General features: G+C 53.4%; 1 protein-coding gene across 7 annotated transcripts in view; it reads left to right on the top strand.

Moving 5' to 3' along the window:
* PTK2 (protein tyrosine kinase 2) overlaps positions 1 to 25,583 on the top strand; it is a 257,109-nt gene that overhangs the window by 191,270 nt on the left and 40,256 nt on the right. For 6 of the 7 annotated variants that reach the window (XM_047074237.1, XM_047074239.1, XM_047074240.1 and 3 more), the window contains 6 exons: positions 3,165 to 3,249; positions 4,428 to 4,528; positions 6,811 to 6,926; positions 7,812 to 7,912; positions 10,939 to 11,028; positions 13,665 to 13,869. In XM_047074237.1, coding sequence (XP_046930193.1) covers positions 3,165 to 3,249; positions 4,428 to 4,528; positions 6,811 to 6,926; positions 7,812 to 7,912; positions 10,939 to 11,028; positions 13,665 to 13,869 — 698 coding nt within the window. Of the gene's footprint in view, positions 1 to 3,164; positions 3,250 to 4,427; positions 4,529 to 6,810; positions 6,927 to 7,811; positions 7,913 to 10,938; positions 11,029 to 13,664; positions 13,870 to 14,233; positions 14,793 to 25,583 lie in introns of those variants that run through there. The other variant, XM_047074242.1, reaches the window with a different exon arrangement.

The following is a 25,583-nucleotide window of genomic DNA, read 5'->3' as shown; positions in this document are numbered from 1 at the left end:
AAGTTCCAGGCGCACGCTGTGGACAGGGAGGGCGTGTCTCACTTCCGGATTGTTGGACCTGTGGGAGATGAGGGAAACTGAGGAATCCAAAGTGGCTGCTCGAGCATCGGTATGAGTTCCGCTTGTTGAGTGAGGCGGAGAAGGCTAAGAGGGAAGCACGTTGGACAGTGGGCGCGTTGGTAAGGGCTCCCCGGAGAGACAGAAGCAGGCGGGTGTGGGTGCTTTCAAACGAGATCTGTTAGGCATTGGCTCATGTGATTATGGAAGCTGACGTCCCCTCAGATCTTCAGGTGGCCTGCTGGAGACCCAGGAGAGCTGATGGCTTCTGACTGCCAGGCTGCATCTGAAGGCCCGAGACCCAACATAGCCAGTGTGGTTGTAGTCCAGAGGGTCAAGGAAGAATAATGTCCCAGCACAAAGCGATCCAGCAGGAGGAATTTCCTCTTGTTCAGGAGACCGGCTTTGTGTTCTGTTCAGGCCTCCAGCTGATCAGACGAGGCCCACCACATTAGGGAGGGTTAGGGAGGGCAACCTGCTTCACTCAGTCTATCAATTTAGATGTTAAATCCATTCAGAAACACTCTGAATAATGTCTGACCAAATAATCTCTGGGCACCCCGTGGCCCAGGCCAGTGGACACATGCAGGTAACCACCACAGTGGGGTATCAGGAGGTTTGTTTTGCTCAGTTCAAGTTTAAAATAACTTCACAGCATCCTCGTCAAGACAGGGCACAGGTGGGTTGGATATGTGGGTCTGAGCTGAAAGGTAAAGTGAGGGCTACAGAGAGGAATTAGGAGGTCGGCATGGAGGTGGGACTTGGGGCTCAGTGAGGCTGCTTCTCATCGGGCTGGCCGTGGATTGCGCCCTGGGATTTCCCAACACTGACAAGACAGGAAGCGGTGTCCTGCCTTCCACTCTCCCCCTGTGCCAGTCTTTCCTGGCCGAGGCTGGCGTCTATGGGGACAGCGAGCCACGCTCCCGTAGCTTGGCAGATTGAGGTGTCGTCAGCACTCAGAATCTAGCGTGGCCACCATTTCAGAGCTAAGTCTGTGACAAAGCCGCTGCCACTCCCTGTCACCTGTCACATGCACACATTGCCCCCGTCACTCCTGAGATAAAGCCCTGTTGCAGAAGGGCAGGCCACTTCCAGCAGGGTGATCGCAGGCAAACCGCGAAACCTGTCAGCCTCTGCCGACCCGGTCGTCTGTAGAATGGGTGGCCCGGACCCTTGTGTACCTTGTCAGGCTGCCTCACAGATCGCCTGTAGGCTCAGTGAGATGATGTACAAAAAGGACAGAAATGCCCAAAGCCTGTCGAGAAAACTAAAGACTGCGAGACTATGCGGCCCCCGTCTGGGATCTCATGGCTAAGTGCTCCTCGCTCCTGTGCGAGGGCGCCTGCGTCTGGCCACCCCCAGGGGGGAAAGGAGGGGTCCAAGACAGCAGCCCCCCCGAGGCTTCCTCTCTCCACTCCGGAGCTGCCGTCCCTCGGCCTGTGTGACCTCGTCCCCTCTCCAGTTCCTCTGGCGAGGACGGGACCCCGAGGCAGGGTAGGAGTCGGGGCACGGCAGCCGTGGCAGAGACCTGAGGCAGTGCTTCTCAAACCTTCGTCCGTTCACCGGGCTGTCCCTGCTGCTTTCTCCCCTCCTGTCCTCACCTTTTCTGCCTACTTGACAGAATGTGAGGTACCTTAGGAAATATCCAGTATGAACAGTACGTGGTTCTGCCAAGGACAGTGTAAAGCCCAGGGTAGGATAAGCCCTTCAGTTGCTAATTAAAACCATCCACGGGGGCACCTGGGCGGCTCGGTCGGTTGAGCGTCTGACTCTTGATTTCAGCCCAGGTCACGATCTCACAGTCCAGCAGGATCGAGCCCTGAGTCAGGCTTTGCACTGAGCCTGGAGCCTGCTTGGGATTCTCTCTCCCTCTCCCTCCCTCCTTCTCTCTCTCTCTCTCTCTCTCTCTCTCATGCTTTCTCTCTCTAAAAATAAAGTATAATGAAGTAAATGAAAACCATCCATGGTATTCCATTGAGGCTTGGAATGGCCTCATTTGTCTTGTTCAAGCTCTGTCTTTTGAATTCATTCGAGAAAATATCAGCTTCTTTGGCAGGCAGATCGACATGCCTTCTTGGTTTCTCTCCACCTTGGTGGTCCCCCTCTGAGTCTGCCTTGCGTCTCCCCCTCTCCCTGACCTCCCACACTGCTGGGCGGCCGGGCGCTGTGCTCGTGCCCCAGCCCTCGAGGATCTCCTGCGGATCCGACCCTGAACTCCGCCGGATCCGACCCTGAACTCCGCCGGATCCTCCTGCCGCTGCCCTGGGTGCCATGCTATCTCCCCGCCACCTCAAGCCCCTCACGTCCTGGTCCTGCTCGAACTGCTGCTTCCCTTTCTCTCACTAAACACCTGAAGTCTCCTTACCAGCATCGCACCTCACCCTGTGTCACCTGCACTGCCCACACTTGCCCCAGCCGCCACCCCGCCGCTGCCCCCCCCCCCCCCCCGCCGTCAGCTCCTGGAGCAGGTGCTCCTTCTCAGCCGGAGGTCAGCCATGGCACTGCTCTCCCCGGGGCGCCTTTCTTTTGGTCCAGAGGGCCCCGCTCAGGCTGCCTGTCCCAGCGCACTGCCTCGGCCCTGCCCCCAGCACTGCCCTAGCCGCAGCACTGTGACCCTGGCTGTGCCCGCCCGCCAGTCCCTCCCTCCCTCCTTCCATTTTTTCGCCCTTGTCTCTGCCTCGCACATCCTGACATGCTCCTTCCTGGTCCACGCCACTGTTCCGCGCGAACGTGCTCTGTGATGAGCTCGCTCCTTGTGTGCGTTGTCTGCTCTTTGCCGGAACGGAAGCCTGAGTAGAGCAGGGAACGCTGCTGCCTTTAGCCCAGGGTGCGTCCTGAGCGCCTGGAAGGCTGCCTGGCACGCAGCAGAAAGTGTTCGTGGGACGACGAACGAATGAATGACCCCCAGCATTTTAACACCGTGTCCGTTTCTTCTGGGGTCTTGCTGAGTATTTGAAGTGTTCTTCTCCTGAGGTTTTCAGTTCTGATCCTGCCTGGTCCACAGTCCACATAGTTGCAGAACAGACAGCTCTTCGTGAACATGCCCGTTGATTCATGTAGAGAACCTCTTTTTGCATGTGTGTGATTCTGAAATTTCCCTGACGCAGGAGAATCCGGCTTTGGCGGTCGCAATTAAAACATGTAAAAACTGTACTTCGGACAGCGTGCGAGAGAAATTCCTTCAAGAAGCCTGTAAGTTTCTAGAAATTTCTGTGGAGCTCCATTTGACGTTTTGTCTGTGTAAAATACAAGCCATCTCTAAGAAGTAAGGAAAAGAATATTCTGACTTCTATGTGACAACTGCATTTACTGTCTTACCTTGCAAATTACTACCTGTATCTGTAGAGGCGCCTGTCTCCACATCGTCCAGGTAAGCCCTGATGTTTGGGTGTAAAGGTCGACAGATTTACTGTCCCTGTGTCCTTTGGTACCTGCACCATTCAGCATCCTGGCCCTGGAATTGGGCAGATGTAGAAATGAGTCCAGCCCAGGTGCCACCAGACCCTAGAGTTGGGGGTGAGCAGGACAGACGCGGTCCCCACCCTGAGGGAGCTCACAGAGTGGGCAAAGAGCCGGGACCATGGCCAGGGCCCTGCTCCTGCTACAGTGCCCACCCCTCAGCTCTCTGTTCACATGTCCAGGGATGAAATTGCTGGCAGGGTCTCGCGTGGGTGGGTGTTCTCTGCAGAGTACAAACTCGTGGAGAGCTAGTAGCTTGTCCTGTCCGTCTGCACGTGTCTGGCTCTTCCCAGCTGCCTTCGGGCTGGGATGCCCTTCCTACCCTCCCGTGGCTTGTCCCGTCTCATCTGACCACGTGATGAAAATAGCTTCCCCTCAGGAGGCTGTGTCACAGGACCACACTCTCACCTTCCTCAGTATTTGTAACTAGGTAAACATTGCCTAAAAATTATTGTTCCGTTTCTCTAGGCTCTAAACTTCATGGGGACTCGGGCCGTGTCTGCTCTGCTCACTGCTCAGACACAGCGCCCCACTGTGAAAGGCACTCAGTAGACATTGGTCACGTGAATGGCTCCCTGTGTCCTTCATTACATGTACATCGATTGAAGGCCTTCTACCTTCCATTTCAGTAACTATTTACCACCTGACACTCCAATAGATTAATAAGTCACAGAGTAAATCATACTGACTTCGTCAGTACATCATATCTCCTCAAAATCATACTGTAACTTTCATCAGAAAAAAGTCTGAGTCTGTCTTTAATCCTGTTCCTGTGTCTTAAGTACGAGACAGAGCCTGTCTCAGCTCGCTTGTTTCTGCAGAGCACCTAGGCCGAGAAAACACAGGGCACAGCAGCCCCCTTACCTAACGCTCTACCAGAAGAGTGACCTTGGACACCTGTCTCTCCCTAGTAACGATGCGCCAGTTTGACCACCCCCACATCGTGAAGCTGGTCGGCGTCATCACGGAGAACCCCGTCTGGATAATCATGGAGCTGTGCACGCTTGGAGAGGTAACCTGGCCCTCAGACCCGGCCCGTCTGCCGGCCCGCCGTCGCTGTGATTAAACAGCGGTCCCGTGATTGGGACTCGCCCAGCCTGCGCTGGCTGTTTGGTGTCCTTTGTTTAAAAAAGGGGAGTACGTTAGGGATGCCCTCGTCCTTTGGGTTCGGGGAACAGAACATCTTCATCGGTGAACCCCCGGGTGACGCCCTAACTCAGCACTGGCAGCAGTGGCGACCGGGTGGTCCCTCCTTCCTCTCTGGTGCTGCTGCCTCGTGCCAGCCCAGGGGTTTGAGGATGGAAGAGCCAGTCTTCGTGCAGTTGTGGTGCCTTAGCGCTGCATTTAGGTGAACCTGCAGTTCCTTGTTCCTCTGAGAACTCATTTCACGGTGTCTCTCCGACCGACTGCGGTTAGTCACAGTTTCTGTTGAAAATGGGAGGAACACACATAGACAGGTCTCCTTATTTGACTTCCTCCCGAACACAGAAACTCTCCACTTAGTGTGTCACCATCCCCTGGAAGCGTGTCAGAGGCCAGCCCCAGGCTGCTGAATCAGACTTGTTCCCACCTCCAGGCCGCTCTGTAGCCTGCCTGCGTGGGGATGAACACAGCCCCGTTTTCCAGATGCCGACCCTTGACCTTCTGGTGCTAACAGTCGGTACTCCCACCTTCCGAAGCACTGTACGCGCTCCTTGTCTTTTAAAGAACACCGAACGCAGTTTTGCTTTTCGTGGCAGTTAGGGGTTCCGGCGCCCAGATGTCAGAGAGCAGTCTGGGTTCTTCCTCCTCTTCGTGACCGCGTCAGCCTCCCTCCCCCGGAAGGGCCTGCCTGGTGGCTCCCCTCTGTGCTTGATAACCTAGTTTGCTGGATGAAATAACTAAGGCCTCTACAGGATCTCTTCGTCCTCTGCCCTACCTTTCCAAAGGAAACAGTTCTGACATATGTATTTTGTTCACAATATCTTTCTGGTTTTGCTTTTGGAGAATTTGCTAATTTTCCCGGCCTAAACTGTCACTAAATCTTTCTCCTTTGTGTATTGATTCTGTAGAGTTAGAGTTAAATTCATCTTCCTTCCTTTGCCACGGTGGCCTTTAGCTGAATTGATTATGACAGTAGTAATAAGGACCAGTGGCATGACTGCCCAGCACCCTCTGCAGCTAGAACTTTCTGGAGGGTGGGTAGGAGAGCTGCACCTGGCTCCCCTTCCTCCTCGTCACCTTCTCCTCAGGTCTGGCCTGGGACACAGCAAGGTGTGGGGCCGCAGGTGCGTCGGCCAGGCTACGTGCCGGGCTCGCTCGGTATCTAGTTCTGTGTGTCCTCCAACTGTTGTTATCGAGCAGTATTTCACACTGCGATTTTATTCATTTCCTTGCAGAATCTTTCTGTATTTTCTTCCAGAAATGTGTGGGGTGTCTGGGTGGCTCAGTCGGTTAAGCATCCAGCTTTGGCCCACGTCACGATCTCACGGTTTGTGAGTTCAAGCCCTGCGTCGGGCTTTCTGCTGTCCGTTCAGAGCCTGCCTTGGACCCTGTCTCTCTGTCTGTGTCTCTGCCCCCCCCCCCACTCGTATGCACACTCCCTCTTTCTCTCTCTCTCAAAAACAAATAAACGTTTAAAAAAAAAAAAGAGAGAGTGCCTGTGTGGCTCAGTTGGTTAGGTGTCCAACTCTGGCTCAGGTCATGATCTCATGGTTTGTGAGTTCAAGCCCCACATTGGGTTCTCTGCTTTTAGCGCGGAGCCTGCTTCAGATCCTCTGTTCCCCTGTCTCTCTGCCCCTCCCCTGCTTGTGCTATCTCTTTCTCTCTCTCTCTCAAAAATAAACATTAAAAAAAATTGTCTACAATCATGAAGATTTCAGTATTTTTTTAAGCTTTTTTTTTTTTGAGAGAGAGAGTGAGCAAGCAGGGGAGGGGTGGAGAGAGAGAGGGAGAGAGAGAGAGAGGGAGAATCCCAAGAGGCTCCATGCCATCAGCAAGGAGCTAGACATAGGGCTCGATCCCACAAACCATGAGATCATGACCTGAGCTGAAATTAAGAATCAGATGCTTAAGCGACTGAGCCACCCAGGCACCCCAAAGATTCCAATCTTAAAATAGGATTTCAAATAAAGAATGATGAACCATAATTTCTGAGCCATATGGCTGATTTGTTACACCTTATTTTAGAAGAATTGAAGCCATTCTTCTACAAGTGTGTGTGCGATTGGGCACCGTTGTTGAACATAGCTCTTCAGCTCTTGATTTCTGTTCTCGGTCACTAATTCTTTTTCATCTCGGTCACTGTTCCCAAAGCTGAGGTCGTTTCTGCAAGTGAGGAAGTACAGTTTGGATCTCGCGTCTTTGATCCTGTATGCCTATCAGCTTAGTACAGCTCTGGCGTATCTGGAGAGCAAAAGATTCGTGCACAGGTAAGATCCAGGCTAAAGCTGGTGAGCTGCCCTGCGGCGGGGGCAGGGGTGGGAGGTGGGAGTGGAGAGACCTCTACGGGGTGGGGGGGGGGGGAGGAGGAAGAGGTACTCGGTGTGCCCTGCGATCCCGCGTGCCACTGGCCTCCCGTAGGCAGGCAGTATCAGAACGTCGCGCTGCCCTTGTCCTGGCCAAGGGAGGAGCCGTAGTCACATCCGGAGGGCTTTCCTCACGTGAAGCCTGAAACCTTTGCTTGCCTTCGGGAAGCAAATACTGTTGAGAGCTTGTACGTGCCCTAGAGCAGTAAGCATGCGGACCTAAAACAGTCACTGTCCTGGGGCTTCCTGGGACCCCCCGAAGGGTCACGAGTGACATCTGCTGGCGTTCGGTGGAATTTCTGCTTCTCATCTGGGTCACTTCTTTGAATGCAAGAGAAAGCCCTCAGTTTGTTTCCTGGGACTTTGTTACCCAGCACTGAAACAGATGGCGTCAGCAAAATCGTTCACAGGCGTTTAGATGACAACTTTTATTTTATGGAACGAGGTCTCTTAGTAGCAGCAGGGTTGAGACCCCACGCGTGCGTCACTGTCAGTGCGGTCAGGAGGGTATGTTCAAAAAGTGGTAAGCGGTTTCATTACAGGAGAATGTACTCCGCAGCCGTTCAGAATACTAGTCATTATGTTAATGAGTAGACAACTGCCTAAAGGATCGTCTTTGAAGTAAAATTGTAAAATTGTCTATTTTTCAGCGTGTAACAAATCTCCTGTTTGCATTGTCTATAAACTGTCTTTCAGAGTACCTGTCGGTATGTCTTTATATAATATAGAGGAGTTTGTAGGTTTGTTTTCCTTGTATTAAAATCCATTACCCGGAATTCTTCCTCTTAGGGACATTGCTGCTCGGAATGTTCTGGTGTCCTCAAACGATTGCGTAAAATTAGGAGACTTTGGATTATCCCGGTATATGGAAGACAGTACTTACTACAAAGGTAAGGAATCCAAGCAAGCAAGAGGTGGTAGGCTCAGAATCCTTAACGATTCTTAGGTCTTCAGAAGGTGTGCCCTCGTCCGCTCGGCTGAAGTGTGACAGGGGTGTGACACCAGTTCACGGCCTTCTCCACGCCTCCTGCAGCAGCCGGACTTCCACGGACGACACCTTACATCAGCCTTGCCTTACTGCCCATTAACTCACAGTGGGTCAGGGACTTCATTCCAAAACATAAAGCTGGAGAGCTTTTTTGAAAACCATAGGAGTAAATCTTTGGGATCGAGGGCTTTGACACCAAAAACAGGGTCCATAAAGGGAAACACCTGACAGAAGGGACCTCATCCAAATGAGAACTTTTTGTTCGGCAGAAGACCCTGCGAAGAGGGTGAAAAGGCAAGGTGCAGACTGGGAGAGGGTACTGGCCAACCACAGTGCCCCCCTACAACCACGGGCCATTCAGCAAAGGACCAGTGTCCGCAGTGCGGGGTGAGCTCTGAGAATTCAGCAGGGAAAACAAATACAGACTACGACACCGACAGCAGGTGGGAAGGGAAGCCGCACTGGAGAGGATACGAGGAGGGCAACGAAGCCTGTGCAGAGGCCTTCGGGATCCCTAGCCCTGGGGAGATGCGGGTTCAGACTGTGAGGAGGTATCTTTTCACACCTGTCAGAATGGCTACAGTCAAAAATAGTGATAACACCAAATGCTGGCAAAGATGCAGAGAAACTAAATTGCTCACAGCTTGCTTGTGAGAATGCAAAATGGTCCATTTAAAACCCTGGAAGAGTTTTGCAGAGTCTTAAGAAGTTAAATATGCACCTACCATACAATCCAGCAGTTACACTGCTGGGTGCTTCTCTCAGAGAAACGAAAGCTGACATTCACACAAAACCTGAGTTTAGATGTTCGTCGCGACTTTAGTTCCAGTAGCCAAAACTCGGAATCCCCTCCGATGTCCTCCAGCTGGTGAACCCAGCCCGACCCGCACAGCAAGGGGGGCTGGGCCCGCTGGCTCGCCGAGAGCAGTCAGACGGAGAGATCTCCAGTCTGTTCGCGCCGTAGGCATCAATGCATTTGTTTTAGTGCAGAGATTTAGCTCGTGTGCTTTTTCCTTTAGTTTTGTCAATTTTGGAATCAGATTGACTTGGTTCCTCGCATTATTGAACAAGTCTTTTTAGTAATAAATTTTCATGTTCCTAGTACTTGAGCTAAGGTTTCAATTATAAATCCGTACTGTGCTCCTAGTATATGTTCTAAGGATTACTACTGTTTTAGAAAGGCTAGTTTCTTTACCTACTACTTAAATTTTTATGTTGTGGCAAAATGAGCCCAGGTTTTTACATACAAAATGAGTTTCCTTCATTTTACACCATGGCTCATGGCTCTTCCCTTTCTGTGTGCCCGCTGTGTGCTGCAGCCTGGAAGGGTTTCAGTAGTGGCTCTGGGTTACGTGAAAAGAAAATTCTTCAGCTGTTTATTCATTTTAGTTGGCCATTTAACTTAAAAATGGCCAAGTCGGTTTTCTGCTGTTTTAAAGTACCTCTCGTACCCCGCCCGAGCCCTGACGAGCCCAGGCGCGGGACTCCCAGTGAAGGCTGAGCCCCGAGCAGGGTGGCGGCCGAGGCCCCACAGCACGTGGGTGGCATCTGTAGTGAGCAGCTGACAGGTGCGTGCGCTTGCTGCCGGCTCAGGTCCCTACGTTCACAGTCTGTAGCGTTCCAGGAGAGTACTCCTAGGGGTGAGCGGCCCTTCGTTCAGAACACAGGTGCCGAGTCGCTGGTTTGGAAGGCGCCGCACAGAGGATTTGACCTCCGTGGCCATGAAGGTGCTTCAAGCGGGAATAAATCCATGAAGCAGACAGAGCCGTCTCCTGAGAGTGCTGAGGGGCGCTGGGCGCTGGCAGAAGGAGGTCCGGACACTGTGGCCCAGGGCTCCTGCCCCGCCCCCCGCAGCTCCGCGCCCTGCCGGTGCCGTCCTGACCCACCGCTCACTCCTCGGCCACCTCTGCTTCCGGAGCACGTGGCCTTGACCCGGCGTCTGTGCTGCGCCCCCCCGCCGTGTACGAGTAGACTCTGCTTCCACCTCTTAGGATTAGAACTCCTCGAGAAGGGGGACCCAGGGCTGCCCACGTGGTAACCGCACAGCCGAAGGAACGTTCGGTGGGGCGCTGAGTCCTTTCCTTTGTGGCACAGAAGGAAGGTTTGTGTGGCCTCGAAAGCACGATGCTTCAGGCTGTCCTGAGGACTGTTCTTTCTCATTCCATCATCCGTCCTGCTCTTCACGTAGTGGTGACGGCGTCGTCGCCAGTCCTCCCTGCGTAACCCGAGTTGGCGCATTCAGCCAGTCGCTGACGTCTGTAACTCGCAGTCATGTGGTGCTTTCGTAGGAGCAGCGGGCATCTGGAGCCTGTCTCCGCTGGGGCGTGGGGACGGGTGGGAGCGGTGCCGGACGGCCCGAGCCCCTCTGGCTCTGGGCCAGGGCCTGGCGCTGAACCCCAGCTCTGGCACCTGGTGGTGGGGCGGCCTCCGGCAAGTCACGTAACGTGTCTGAACCTCGTTTTCTGAAGAAAAGAGAGCCTACCAGGACAAGTTGTTTTCGGGGCTTAGGTTGGAATCGATGTGAGACGTCGTATGTGTACGTACGTGTTTCCCTAGAAACACCGGTTCCCTACTGGGAACGAGAGCCGACCACGTGTCCTTAGCAGAGGCTGCAGCCTGTGGACGAGGAGCTGTCGGGGAAACCGCCCAGCTCCGCGTGACCGGGCGCGGGGCTCCCTCTCCCTCGTTCCCCGCCTCTCTGCGGAGGGAAGGACCTGTGTTTTATCTCCCTCCCGCGGCCTCAGCAGCTACTCCCAATGACCTGACAGAAAGGCAGGAAACAGAAAGTAGCTCTCCCAAATAAGCAGAGTCCAAGGGGTCAGATGTTTAAAGCTTTTTATTTTGGAAGTAAAAGTCTCTGCTGGCTGTAGCTGTGAGATCCCTGAGCAAATAACAAGGAAAATTCACTTTCTAAAATTAATCTTCTAGCTTCCAAAGGAAAGTTGCCTATTAAATGGATGGCTCCAGAGTCCATCAACTTTCGACGTTTTACCTCAGCCAGTGACGTGTGGATGTTCGGTGAGTATCGTGAAGTTTCGTGTTGTTACGTTGTGCTTCGTGTATGCTACACAACGCACGTGGCGTCACCTCTTTTCACGGCGCGGGCTGACGTGCCTTCCCTTGTCTGACCGCTCCTTCGCCGGGCACGGGGCGCCAACCGAGCGCCAGCGTTGTGTGTCACTTCTGGGAGGCCCCGCCCTCGCTCTCTTCTCCTCCCCCTTCTGTCTCGCTCTGCCGTCTCTGCATCCCTCCCTGGGGGAGATCTTTCCCTTCCCTCCCGTCTCTCTCTGCCGTCTCGTCCGTTCCTTCCGTGTGACTGACCGTACGTGGTTGACCTGTCCCTCTGGTTCTGTGACCGCGTGCTTCACGGGTCTGGGGTCCCGTCCCGTCCTGGGGTCTGACCTCCTCCTGACTTGTCTCACGGCCTCACGGTTTGCTCCTGGGTCCTCTGTGGCTTCTGCCCCGACGCCTACCCCGTGCCTTGCCACCTGCTCCGGGTCGGGCGCCGTCCTCCTGCTCTGTGGGCCGTCACGGACCCTCCTGAGTGGCGCGACGGTGGCCCTTGCTCCGTCACATTTGAGACCAGTCTCCCTTTTTGATACACACGACACCCCTTCCCCACCCCGCTCTTCTGGCGTAACTCCGTCTGCCTGGAGCACGTCCTAAGCCCGTCTCCTCTGGGTGAGATTCTGTCCCACTGTCGGGGCCACCTCAAGCGTCCCCTCTTCTGCGAAGCCTCCTGTGGCGGGTGCGTCCTACAGACGGAACCTGCCCGTCGCTGTGCTCCCTGCGCTTTCTCTCTTGGCCACGCCGCTCAGCATTCATCTTGTGAGCAGTCTGTGTGTGTGTTTGCTCTGCTAGATTTTAAACTATTTCAGAGGAGATGTCTTCGTAACGTTATGTACCTTTTTTCCCCAGTATTTAGAAATAACTTTACGTACATCGAGTCTGTGTTCCTATTTTTTCTTCTGTGTACTGATTGTTGGTTTCATCCAGCGCCCTAAGTAATAACAGGTGAAGGAAGGAGCTTTTTAGCAGAGTAAGAAATCGCGTGGCACAATTTAGAAAAGGCCCTGGGGTCTGACGGACACGGCTCTGTGTCCCAGAGCCCCGCTCATTGGCTGTGTGACCCAGACAGCAAGTTGAAGTTTGCTGTGAAGGGAATTGCGGTTTGCAGAGTCCACGGTGCCTGTGTTTTCCCATTTTAACTTCTCTGCAACTGGGGTGTGTCATAAGTCAGCAGCGTGTCACGGTCGGTGTCACTGGGGGGGTGTGGCACATGGTGCCCTGTCTGCACTTGTACGGCAGCTGCCGTTGCCTCCTCATCTGCGTGGGTTTGAAAGCACTCTTTGGTAGGACGGAAAGAATTCTTAGAGGTTTTCTTAGAGGATTGTGTCACATCCCCCCCTTTTTTGGTCACATAAAATAGTGGTGTATATTCTAGCCAGTGACATCTTAGATTTCTTTGATAGGATGCGGCATTTAGAGAAATGTGAGGTGTAACGATTCAGGACATGTAAATTTCAAAGCGCCAGAAACATTTTAAGGTCTCAAGAAATGACGACCTGCGTTGTCGTTACCAATAACATTGTCATGATTTCTGGTGAAAAACGCAGAGCTAAGGCGGTTTTTTGGTCACGCACTCTTCACTTTGAAATGCCTGGAATTTGGATCCCGTCGAGACGTAATTCACACGGGTACGATGCCGTGCCCTGCTTCCCCGGAGGCACACCCCACGTTAGGTACTGCGGACACCCCAGGTGCGTCTCCTCCCTTCAAGCGCGTTGCACGCGCACGGGTAGGACGGAGACCCGTGAGGCTTTCCCAGGGGGAGTCCGTGGGGAGAGAGCCGAAGGGGCCCTAAGTGTGGCGAAGTTAACACCAGAAAGGCGCGTGCGTGCGGTGCGTTTCGGGGGGGGGGGTGGAGTCCCCCACTGTCGCGGCCAGTCTGCCCTCTCGGTTCCCCGACCGGAGCTTCGTGTGGTTGTCATTCTCCGCCTTAGGCTCCGTTCGTCTTTCTTTAAACGCGGGCGCTCAAGCGTTGTTCAGAGGAGCCCGAGAACGCGTGTGGTCCGCGAGGACGCAGGGTGAGTGAGGAGGCTGTGGCCAGGGCCGCCCCGGCCCAGGGAGTCCGGAGCACGCGTGAGCCAGTGGCAGTGCTGATGAGCACCCTAGCCACGCACAGCCAGCCTCGCGAAAGGAGTCCGGGTGTCCTAAGACGCGAGGCTTCGACTTCAGCATTTTCTTCGTTAGGCCTCGGGTCGGCTGCCGCGGTCACCGGCAGGTCGGACCGCAGCGGGGGGAAGGCAGGATTCATTCAGCTTGTTTTGAACTGGTTCGTGAAACCGTGAGGGATCACCGTCCCCGGTGGGCCATTTTCTAACACGGGATGTTTAGAGGAGTAAACCTCTTCGAAAAGCCGTGGGCTGTTCGGGTCATCGTTTACTCTTTCGCTGTTCACGTCAGACGAAGTTAATGGTGCTGCGCTCCTTCGCCGCAGAGTTCACGGAGCGCTGCCTTATCTGGCCGCTCGGGCCCGAGTCCCACAGCTGGTCCTCTGGCGCCAGCGGTGAAGCCTCCCTCCCCCGCCCCCCGACTCCTGGGCCTCCCCGCTTCCTGCGAAGTTCACGGTCTGTTTTCATCCCGCTTCACAGGTGTGTGTATGTGGGAGATACTGATGCATGGTGTGAAGCCGTTTCAAGGAGTGAAGAACAATGATGTGATCGGTCGAATCGAGAACGGGGAGAGATTACCAATGCCTCCAAATTGCCCTCCCACCCTCTACAGCCTTATGACGAAATGCTGGGCCTATGACCCCAGCAGGCGGCCCCGGTTCACTGAGCTCAAAGCTCAGCTCAGGTAGGAGTGGGGGAGCGAGGGCCGGGGCTGGGGCAGGCTCACGCGGCTTCACCCCCCTCGCAGTCCTCGCGCCGCGAGGTCCTTCTGTCCGCACGTCTAAGGCTAACTTATTCGCGGGCGAACATAATGACTTTCTTAATGGGTTTGCTTTTATTTATACTTTGCTAGACTCCTCAGGAGATTAGGCCTTAAGATCTTAATAAGCTTCCAATTATGACCGAATCTCTCCTCCCCAACTTCTGACGGACTTAGCACGGCCGACAAGACCCACAGGAATGTCGTCCCCGGCTGCCTGTCAGTCCCGTCCCCAGCCCTCCTCCCATCGCCGGCACGCTCCTAACCGCTTGCGCTTCTCCCGGCACAGCCCGCCATCTGCGTGCTCCTCCTCTCCCGACACACGACCACCTGTTTGGTGTCCAGAATCCTGCTCAGATGTCACCCCTTCGGGGGGCTTTCCTAATCAGCCCTGCCCCCAGAGAGATGGCCACCCTCCGGAACCTTTTCGGTACTTCTTCTGTTACAGTTAAAACACCCCCCTGCCTGTTGCGCGGCCGTCTGGCGGCTCGTGCTTGGTGCCACGCGCGGTCAGACCCAGACTTTCGGTAGCTCCCGGGCCCCCGGAGGGAGCACACGGGGACTTGGCGGCCTGCGGGGCCCCTCAGGGTGTCTGCCCACAGCGGACCCTGCCACCTGGCCTGAGGATTCCGCATCTGCGTGTCTGGTCCCCGGCCAGGCTCCGCGCTCTCGACGGGCATCACCGCGTCGTGCTCATTTCTGCGGCCCCGGCACAGGGGTCTGATACGTGCTCAGTGAACGGTTGCCGAATTGAAGTCTAGACTGAGACTTAGCACTGTAAGCAGTAAGGTATCTTCACGTGATACATACCCACGGGGAGCCTCATTGTGTAACCAATGCCGTGGTTGAACATGCGCCGTTTCACCGGTTTCACGCTTCCTCTATTTTGTGTGCGAACTTTAAAATTTTGGTGTATTTTAGGTTTTTTTCATAAAAATTACCGAGTGTCAGGATCCAAGAGGTCCTGGTAGTGCCTCCGGCCCATCCTTACCCCCCAGTGCCTGAAGCCCCACCCCATCTTCAGGCAAGTCCGCTCGCCAGACAAGTCTCCGTGGGAGGAGCGTGCTTCAGGGAGGAATTAGTAAGGCTGCTGGCAGAGATTTAAGACATTCATCCAGTCAGGAATTCTTGGCTAAGCGCCTCCTTCGTTGTCAGTGAGGTTCTGGGGATTCAACAGTGAACACAGCACAAGCCGTCCCCAGGGTTCACAGCCCAGGGGACCAGACGGGCCAGCAGGTCCCGTACAGCGAGAAGCACGCTCTGCGAGGGGCTCCTCCCGGGGCCCCGTGACGCTCCCCTGCGGGCCTGGGCCCATCCTGTCGGGCCCCACAGAACAACTCAGCTCTGCCTTCCACGTGACAGTCCTTCAAGTGTTTCCAGATGCCTCTCTTCAGGCTAAAAGTCTCCAGTTTCTTGACTGTCCTACAGCTAATGATTCGTGCTCTCACTGCTAGAGCTGGATTTTGAATGTGCTTTGTTTCATGTTTCGCTCATACTTTTTTTTGTTTCTCCTTGATCTTTCCTCAGAATTTGACAGATTCTGTTCTCAGAATTCCTCCCCTCTGTGACACCGGTCCCTCCCCCTGCCTCCCAGACTCCTCCTCTGTCTCGCCACCCTGCTGCTTTTCCACGACGCTATGAGTTCCGAGCACATGTCCGTCCTGGGCCGCCCTCCTTTCTCAGTGCGCTTCCTGGGCCGTCTAAACTCTCACCTCTGTGTCTGCAGCTTCCGTCCTGCCTTTTCTCTCGAGTCCCAAAGCCGCCTTTTAGATGGCTGCTGGGCCCCCGTTCATCCTACAGCCAGCCAGTCACCTTGCCTCCCGGGCAGCCCCTGGCCCTCGCCTTCTGTAGGTTACAAAGGTACCTTTCCTCGTCTCCATCTTGGAGCGAGCGCTGATCCCTCACCGTCCCCCAACTGCGCAGCTGGGGAGACTCGACACAGTGTCTTCAGACCCCTCCCCTCCCCCAGACCGCCCTCCGTCTGTCTGGCAGAGCTCCTTAGTGGATCTCATGAATCATCACTGCAGATAAGCGGCTCCCTCACTGGAACAGCCCTCAGTGGGTTCCCGTTACCCCCACCGCCCACCCCCCGTCCCATGTGAGGTGGAGGCTTCCAGAATAGACTGAGGATTCCTTGCATCCTGCCCCTTTCTCACACGGTGGCCTCACCAACCCCCTCGACCTGGGATGCCCTCTTCTCCACCCGGTGGAATCCTGCCCATCTTTCTCGCCTTCTTTCGCACAGCGGCTCCACAGCTGACGAGCCTCCCCCGCGGAGTCTCCGGAGCACTTTGTTCTTGTCGTGCTCCCCCTGTGCTGCCACAGACGGCTGCGCCCGCGTTCAGCCCGTTCCACAAACACCGTGGGCGCCACGAGGGCTGAGCCTGGGGCCCGGTCTCTGGGGCAGGAGGACTACACCTTTCCTGCCCTCGAGGAGCTCACAGTCTAGTATGTCCCAGCCCTACTAGACTGAGGCTCCTTGAGGGCAGGGATCGTCATACTCGCCTCGGTGCTGCCCGCACCCGCAGGCCAGGGGCCTGCGCACAGTAGGGCCCACACAACGCTCCAATCACGGCCTTGCGCGTGAAAGCTCACATCAGCGTTCACTGAAGGACTGCTGCATTAGGAAAACTAGTTCCCAAAACTCTGCAAGAACTAAATGTAATGATTTCATACACACACACATAAAATACATACTGTACCTAGACTGTGACTTCTGGATCTCTTGCGCACAGTTAACGCAGGTCGTTGAGCGTTAATTCTGTTTGTTTCTGTTTAGTCAGAAGTGGAGTTTAACTTTGCGTCTTGAACGTGTGTAATATGGCTCCCAAAGAGGCCAAAAAACGTAACTTCATATATAATAGCTCTTGGACACTTACAGGTCACAGTACGTCACAATGATTAAATAGATTCTTTTACTGAGTTTTACGCAGTTTTTATCGTATCAAAGATTTTGACAAAGTAGTAAATCTCAGGGAGTCTTTACTCCAGGTCAGTTAAAAGTGTTTCCCAAATCCCATTCTCCGTGACCTTAAAAGAAAAGATCTCGAATGAACTCCAGTTACCGTGGACTGCATGCATTTTGGGGCCATGTGTGTGTTGTTCACCGTCGTCGAGAAAAGGCTCTCGGGATGATCCTCGCCCCCCCCCGAGTCAGACAGTCCCGGGCCACACTTCCACGGGTGGATCCCAGGACTCCCGTGTCCGTCCTCCGTACGTCCTGCGTTCTTATTCACGGATGTGAACCCCCAGAGAAGCACAGGGACGGGAACCTGCGGGTGGCCTGTCAACGAGTGGAAGCACTCCCGGGGACCCGCACTGAACGTGACCCCAGTGTGCACCGAGCCACGCACGTCCTGACTGACAGGCTGTAAGGGTACACGGAGCAGTTTTTGAACGAAAGCACCACTTAATCCCTGGGTAGCTCAGTTAGTTCTTCAGTAGCCCACATGCCAAGGAAACTGCAGTCCCAGCCTCAGTATCTGCCCTCCCGGAGCTCACGCTTCCCCCGGCACCCGGCCTGGCCCAGGGCCTTGTGCCTCCACACGGCAAGGTCGCCTGTTGGCAGCTGAGTCCGGGGAGGCATGTTAGGTTCATGTGGACTTTCTTAAGTCCTTTCTTGGCAAATGAGGGCAACACACTCATAAAATTCCAGTGTAAACTTTTACACCGTGATTTTTGTATCTTTTAAACTTTTTATTGCCATGCAAAGATGTGAACGTATGAACATGCCAGGAAGTAAACAGCTCTTTGGTTTGTCACAAGTCAGGCACACCCACGCAGCCAACATGCAGAATCAGAAAACAGCCCTTTCCGACGACAGTTCACCCTCCAAGGGTGACCGCTAACCGTGGATTGGCTCTGCCTGCCTTTGAGCTTTATGTCAGTGGTATCACTCAGTGTGTGCTTTTTTGTTCGTTGCTTATTTCGTTCAGCATTTAGTTGGAGACCATCCGCGTTATTCAGGCAGTTGCCCCTCTTTCTCCTCGCTCTGTGGTGCTCCGGTTTATCCCTCCTCCTGTTGGGAATGTGCATGCTTTCCAGCTGGGCTGCCCAGAGCACTCTTGTGTCTTTTTGGTGAGCGTAGGGACAGGAATGCCAGCTGGGCGCGTCTCTGAGTGTCAGCGGGCGTGCACAGGTGTAGGGTCAGTAGGTCCTGCTGGTTTTCCAGAGCCGATATAACGTGCTGCCCCCAGCGGTGAACGAGCACTCCAGTCGCCCCAGACATAATGGTTTTATAAACCTTTGGAAACGACTCTATGTTTCTACGCTCACTGTTTTCACATATGAAGTTTAGGCAAAAGAATATAACTGGGAGGGGCGGCTGGGTGGCTCAGTCAGTCGAGCCTCTGACGTCGCCTCAGGTCGTGATCTCACCATTTGTGAGTTGGAGCCCCACGTCGGGCTCTGTGCTGACATCTCGGAGCTCGGAGCCTGCTTCAGATTCTGTCTCCCTCTCTCTCTCTGCCCCTGTCCTGCTTGCACTCTGTCTCTCTCTCAAAAATAAATAAACGTTAAAAAAAAAAAAAAAAGATATAAGTGGTAAAAGAACATAACCATTTCCCTGAAAGAACGCTGACCCAATACGTGTCACTGGGGAAGGCGCTCCGTGCTTTGAGTTGGTCTCTATCGCCATGGTCTTCGGGAAGACCTCTTAAAGCAAACCATGTTCCTTGATGGCCGGTCTCTGCCCTCTACCGTCAGCTTCCATAGTGGTGTCATCGGAAACCAGCATCTACTCAGTGCTTTCCGTTGCCAGGCCTTGTGCCCTGAACTCTCACACGTTAGGTCATCTTAGTCCTCACGGTCCTTGGAGACGTAGGTGACGTCACCACCGCCCGTTCACAAATAAGGAGGCTGGAGGGCCGAGCTTGGGCAGTGAGCCCGCTGAGTCCCGGGCTCAGGCTGCCAGCTGTCGCGCACCAGGCCTTGACCAGAGACGCGGCTAGATATCCGTATGTGCACTGTCGCGCTCTGCCTTGGGACCGCGACTGTGGGCACGTGGTCAATGCTTGGTTAAAAAGGGGAAAGAAGGAAGAAAAGAAAAAACCAGTGTTCGAAGGAATTCCTGCTCCTGTGATTCTCTTACTTGTTTTCAGTCAGAACCAGAGAAATTCCCCAGAGGGAGAGGCAGCACCTGGCGTGTGCAGGGGCCACCACCCGCATGGCCGCCAGGCGCTGCATCAAATCTTTGTACCGTCACCTCCCGAGTGTGCGGCACGTGGCGCGTGGGCCTCTGGGGCCCCAGATACGGCGGGGAGCGGCGGTGGAAGTCACACATGAGGCCCCGCAGGGGTGACTGAAGGCCGTCTGCAGCGCGGGCCTTGGGGGCGGGGGAGGGCGGGCTGTCAGGTTGAGAATGTGGTCGTGTTTGCTTTTGAACTTTGTCAAGCAAAGCTGGCCTGTGAGAGATGTGTCCGGTTAGGAAGTAACAGCTTGGAGCGGCTGCGGCCGCGGATTTATTACATGTTTTTCGGACCACATCTGACCATCGACTCCAGTGAAGTTGCAGGCTGCTCCCCCCCCAACCCCGACCCGGACATGAACCGTGCGTCCGGTGCTCGGGGAGGTAGAACCTGCACGGACGTGGGCGCAGACAGGAGCTCACCCTGCTGTTCAGAGTGGTGAGTGTTGTGTTAGGAAGGTCAGAGCTGAAGAAGGGATTTGAGAAGGCTGCGTGATATTGGGCAAGTGACCCTGCCTCCCTGGAGGAGCAGGGTCCCACGTCCCACCCAGCTTGGTTTTCAGGGTCACGAGAAACTGTCTGAAATGCTTCGGGCTGTGTGAGGCTGGGGGTGGGCGCACACCCTGTCACCGCTGCTCTGGTCACACCAGAGCGGCTCCCGAAGATCTGGAAGGGACCTGGGCATCTCAGTGCACAGAGGAGCGACCAGGTACTTCAGAGAGAAGTCTGGTCACCTGGATTTAAAAGCGTTAGCTGTCGTGATCCACGTACCGAATATGACGACATTTCACAGATGTGTCACAGAGATGTGGACCTTCCACCTTTAATCCCTGAACGGTGTCTTATACAAGCCTTTTTAATCCTTTTTGATTCTTCATTTATCCTAGTAAGTGGACTCTAAATGAAAAGCTCTGGGTCTGATCGATGATACAAGGTATTTGTGCCACTTCTCTGTGTATTTTCTTAAGTGGTTTTGTATTTGCTTCCAAAATTCCTTTCAAAGGTGGTGTCTGAATCTCTCCTTAGTCATCATATCTGTATCCTTCCCTCGCCAGCCTGTTGGGTCTAGATATTATCTAGAAGAGTAATCAGTTTCTCAGGTCGTCCTACACACATCTTCAAATGTTCACGGCGTCTGAACTTCAGGGGTTTTTTTGTTTGTTGGGTTTTCTTTTTTTCATCCTTAGCCTTACCAGTAATTTAAAAAGTCAAGAGTAAATTGCAATTTAGTAGGAATTGATATGACATTGACCTTTTTTGGACTAAGGATTATGTCTTAACTGCTTCCGTGAGGCTCCTCGTGACCTGTCCTTGGCTCCTGCCCACACGTGGCTGTTCAGAGCTGTACCGTGTGCGTCTGTATCGTTACACCTCCACAGCTTGGTTTTGTGTGAGCAGATTTCCAGTGAGGTTTAAATGTGCATTTCATAAAAATTAGTCTTTTGTACTTACACGGCTGTAAAGGTCGTTTTCATGCCTATTTCCTTCTTTGACTTCAGAGCAGTTCTTTTTACTTTCATTTTTGATTTTAGAGAGCGAATGAGCACGAGTGAGAAAGAGAATCTTAAGCAGGCTCCACGCGCAGCATGGAACCTGACGCGGGGCTCGATCCCACGACCTTGGGATCGTGACCTGAGCCGAAGTCAAGAGTCAGACGCTCATCTGACTGAGCCACCCAGGCGCCCCTGACTTCACAGCGGTTCTTAAGAACGAGTAACGATTTCCCTTTTCGCTTAGGAGCCTGAGGCTCAGGAAGTCCTGTGACTTGCCCTGGATTGTGCGGCTCACAAGGGGCAGACCTCAGACCCTGGGCCCCTTTGTCCTGCCTCCGAGACCAGGGCTCTTTCTTGCCCATCGGCCACGGTGTGACCTCCTGCCTGACCGGGTCGCTGACTGCTCCCAGCCTCCTGGATTTCCCCACGCGCTGTGGTCTTCCCTCACCTGTGTGACCTGTAAGGAGAGGCCTCCGACCAGATGAGGCGTCATGTGTCAGTCCTGCACACAGTGACTCCGTCCGGTCGGAGTGCTGCCCTCCCAGCGCACATGGAAACCCTTGCCCTCGGTCCTGTTTCTGTTGCCAGTTTTGCCTCCTCTGCAGCCGTTTTTCATTCTTCTTCACTGAATTTTGTCTCCGGGGTCATTATCCCTAAGAACGTGAGGGGACAGCAGAGCGGCCACGAAGGTCTCCCTTTCTGTCTAGATGCTGGACGGAGGAGTGCAGGAAGCAGATGGAGAAACCCTGGCTTTGTGCCGGGTACAGATTAACACGCGGCTAAAGCCCAGCCCGGAGGGAAGCTAAAGTGCCCTGTGCTCGGTCCATTTGTTCTTGGCTGAGGGTTCGGCACCTGGAGGACAACGGCCTCTCTCCCACACCTCTCTCTCTAAGCCCCACACCTGCATTTCAGCAGTACCTTCCGCGCTATAATTGTAGTGATCGCTCCAGAGGTGGCAACATGCACGTTTCACTTTCCCCACCTCCTTCGAGTTGAGTTAGCAACTGGACTGTGCTTACTTGGGGTCGAGTCCTGGCAGCCGAGAAGACCCGTTTGCCACCACCTCGCTCCTTTGTGCTCTAGATGCCATAGGTTTCATGTGTGAATGTTAGTGACCTCTCAAAATGAGGGTGTGTGTGTGTGTGTGTGTGTGTGTGTGTGTGTGTGTTAGCTAGTATTTTAAGCAAAGAAACAGCCTTTCATACTTAACTCTGCACAGTGCGCTTCATTCTTTCCCAGCTAGGCGTCTTCCGTTCAGTTTCCCACTCACCCGAAGAACTCGAGCGTTTCCCGTGTACGTCTGTTGGTGAATTCCATTAGTTTTGGGGTTCTTATCTGAAAATGAATGGAACTTCATCTCACTGGAATGGAGCTCCGACTTGACAGGAGATTTCTTTTGGCGTGTTACAGCTGTTCTTGCGCTGCCTCCTGACCTCTGTTCTTTCTAATAAGAAGTCAGGGGACTTCCTTGGGAAAGAAACCATCCCTCTGTCCGTGCTTTGTCGTTCTGTACTGGCCGCTTCCACGGGCTCCTCTTCATCTTTGGACTTCGGCAGTTTAACGAGGATGCACCGGGTGTGGTTTTCTCTGTATGGATCATACGTTGGCTTCCCTGACACTCCTGAATCTGTAAGTGTATGACTTTCACAACTATTCGTGCAGGTATTTTCTGCTCCAGTTCCTTCTAAAATCCCCATTGCGTGTTTGTTACTCCTTGTGATAGCATCCTTCACATCCCAGGGTGTTCTTTTTCTCCCCCACCCCCGCCCCCACCAACCCCGGTCTTTTTTCTCCAAGTCCTTCAGATTGGATCGTTTGAATTGATTGATCTTCAGGCCGCCTAGTTGTTCTGTCATCTCCACCCTTCCAGTCATTCGATCCTGCAGAGATTTTTTTCCAGATACTGTATTTTCCATTGTAGAGTTTTCATTTGGCTCTTTCTTACAGCTTCTATTTCCTTGCTGACATTTCTGATCTTTCCATTAATTATGAACAGATTTTCCTTTATATCCTTGAATGCAGTAGCTCTTCAAAGTCCCTGCCTGCTAATTCCAACCTTGAGTTGTCTTTGGAGTTGCCTCTTTTACACTGTTTTTTCCTCATGAGAATGGATCACACTTTCATGTTTATTTGTATGTTGAGTGTTTTTGAGTTTATTTGTATATAGAGATTGTGCACTGGACGTTGTGAGTGATAGATCGCAGAAACTCTGGAATCAGTTATATTCCTCTGGAGAATGGTTTGTGTGTTTTAGCAGGCAATTAGCTAGGCTGGTCTCGGATCGCACATTCTCTCCCCATGCTGTGGGCAGTAGCCTATGTCTCAGTTCAGTTCTCTTAGCCTTAGCGGGGCTGCTCAGAGCCTGTCCTGTGTGCGTGGTTCCAGGTTCAACTAGAGATTTGGGCAGAATCTAGAAGACTGGGGCCTGCTTTCTGGCGAATGGCCCCCGTGGCGCCAGCCCCCTCAGAGTTTGGCTGCTCTCCTGTGCCGTCCTGGGTCCATAGCCCATAGTCACTGTCTGCATGAGTGTTGGTCCAGTAGGAGCTGTGCAAACTTGCCAGAAACAGAGAGAGGTCACGATTTTTAAAGAAAGACTTTTTTTTAATGTTTGTTTATTTCTGAGAGAGAGAGAGCATGAACAGAGAGAGAGGGAGACACAGAATCCAAAGCAGGCTCCAGGCTCTGAGCCGTCGGCACAGAGCCCGACGAGGGACTCGAACCCACAAACCGTGAGATCGTGACCCGAGCCGAAGTCGGAGGCTTAACCGACTGAGCCACCCAGGTGCCCCAAGAAAGATTTCAGTGGAAATCCCTTCTCTGAAAAGCATTTTGAGATGAGCAGTGCCACAAGCAAGCAAAAGTGCGCTATTTCCTGCAGTTTGGGAAACACGAAGAGAAACGCAGTCTCGGTGCATTCGTGAAACCAGACGTCCAGGCTCCTCTGCCGTTTGTAAGAGACAGAGAGCCCAGGCCGGCGCTGTACCACTGCAGGTTTTGCGTTTAGCTCCCCAGTCAGCCACTTACAGATACACGGTTCACAGCTTCATCTAAAGTCTCCAGACTTGTTTTCTGCAAAGATATCAGCCGGGTGTTTGTTGTTGTTGTTAAAAGGTCAATTCCATTCCTTTGTGGTGAGGCAGTGTTGGGTAATTAAAAGAGATCATGTTTCAAAACTGGTATTCCTGAGAACTTGCCAGAACGAGCTCTTTCCCTCTTGGCTTCTTTTCCTTTCAGTCTGGATGTTTTCCAGATTCGCCTAAGTAGCCTATAAACCCAGACTGATTTTGTGTTTAGGTGATCAAAGCCCAATCTTGAAAATAACGTTATTCAAGCAAAGGGTATTTCCTATACTTAAAAGAAGAAATGTTGTGTAGTTTCAGAGGAGAGAACGGTAGTGCCTCCACTCACACGAGAAACGCCGCAGAAATGAAACAGAAAATCTCCTTTCTTTCCTAGTAGCAGAAGGTCAGGTGAAAAAGTGCGGAGCTAACTGACATCTACTTAAAAGTTTTACTGATTCCCCCCCCCCCCCCCCCCCCGCATGCTTTGTTTCCCCACCCTAACGATGGGTGGGACGGACACTACTAGTCTCGTTTAGGAATAAGCAGACACGCTGAAAAAGACGAGGCCACCTGCAGCCACACAGGCCAGCAGCTTGGGGCTCTCACTCTCTCCTTGGACAGCCTGGACGGCTCGGCCATCAGCTGTGCAGGACCGATGGCCCTTTTCCACTCCGAACCCAGTCTGGGTTGAAGATTTGTTTCTGTGTCTTAGCTCAGTCCTGGAAGGAGAGGAACCCACTGGACCACTCCTTTCCTCTCCATGAAAATGCCTCAGAGGTGAAATCACATTTTGTCGCTCCAGAATGGAAATGTAATCAGACCTCGCCGTACTTGCTCACGGAGGGCGCAAGACCACGAGAGCACAGTCGGCAGCCCCCCCCCCACGCTCTCTGTCCTCGGAATCTGACTCGATTCCTTTGAGGACCATTTCTGTTGTTGTGAGGGAAGTGGAAAAATAAAAGAAACATCACACACTGTACTTCTTCCGCCTTTCACACCTGTCTCACTAAGTGGGGCTGGTGGGTGGGCACGCGTTCGGATGTCTGTAAAGGAAAAGCCCAAGCCCTCGCTCGTTCGTCTGCTTGCAAGTTTGAGACCTAGAGGCTGGCGTCCCAGGGGAGACCGTGGGGGCTCCCTGCCAGCTCACAGCAGGCGGCCCGACTCTTTCACATGGAATGTATCGCTACTAAAAATATTTGCAGTTTGGGAAAATATGTTTAAATTTGACCTCCTTGACCCTCTGCGCTTTCTAGCCTGTTGCTCGGGCTTGCGCCGCAGCTTTGCAGAGAACGGCTCAGAAATGTCTCCGTGTGCACGCCTACTCCGTCTATGGACTAGTCTTCCCACTGTAAAAACAGATCTTTTATGAGTTATTTATACTCTTAACTACGCTGAGCAACAAGTGACGGTTTCGCAGAAGCATTCTGACATGTGATTTTGGGGATGAGAACCAAATACCGGGATCCAAGTAGTCTTCCCCGTTACTGCTGCTCTACAAGGGACGTGACTGGCGGGTTCGGTTAAAGAGATACCGCAGTGCCTGCCATGTGCACGTGCTGTAAATGGACAGGACAGCGGTGGGACACGTACAGTCCAGATCCCACGGAGCAGCGAAGTCGCATATGTGGTTATGGGGTCAAAGGGCTACGGTGAAGGATTCGGAGAGAGTGGGGGAGAGCGGATGTGGGTGGAAGAAGCAGGGTGGACGGAGCCTGAGAGGGTCTCCCATGGCAAGGGACCTCACGTGACCTTCTGGAAGTTTTTGTGGGGGAACAGTAACCTTAAGATCAGGGTGGCCCATATCACAAAACAAGCCTTATGAAATAAACTGCCTCAGTGGGGCCTACTTAAAATGCAGTTCCCGTGGCATTAAAGAATATGTCCTGCTTGGCCACCTCA

Source organism: Lynx rufus, unplaced genomic scaffold (genome assembly GCF_022079265.1).
Source record: "Lynx rufus isolate CCGP_SWC_20201006 ecotype Redwood Valley unplaced genomic scaffold, mLynRuf1.p SCAF_12, whole genome shotgun sequence".
NCBI classification, from domain to species: domain Eukaryota; kingdom Metazoa; phylum Chordata; class Mammalia; order Carnivora; family Felidae; genus Lynx; species Lynx rufus.
The sequence above is the reverse complement of the archived record's forward strand: the minus strand, read 5'-3'. Positions and strand labels throughout refer to the sequence as shown.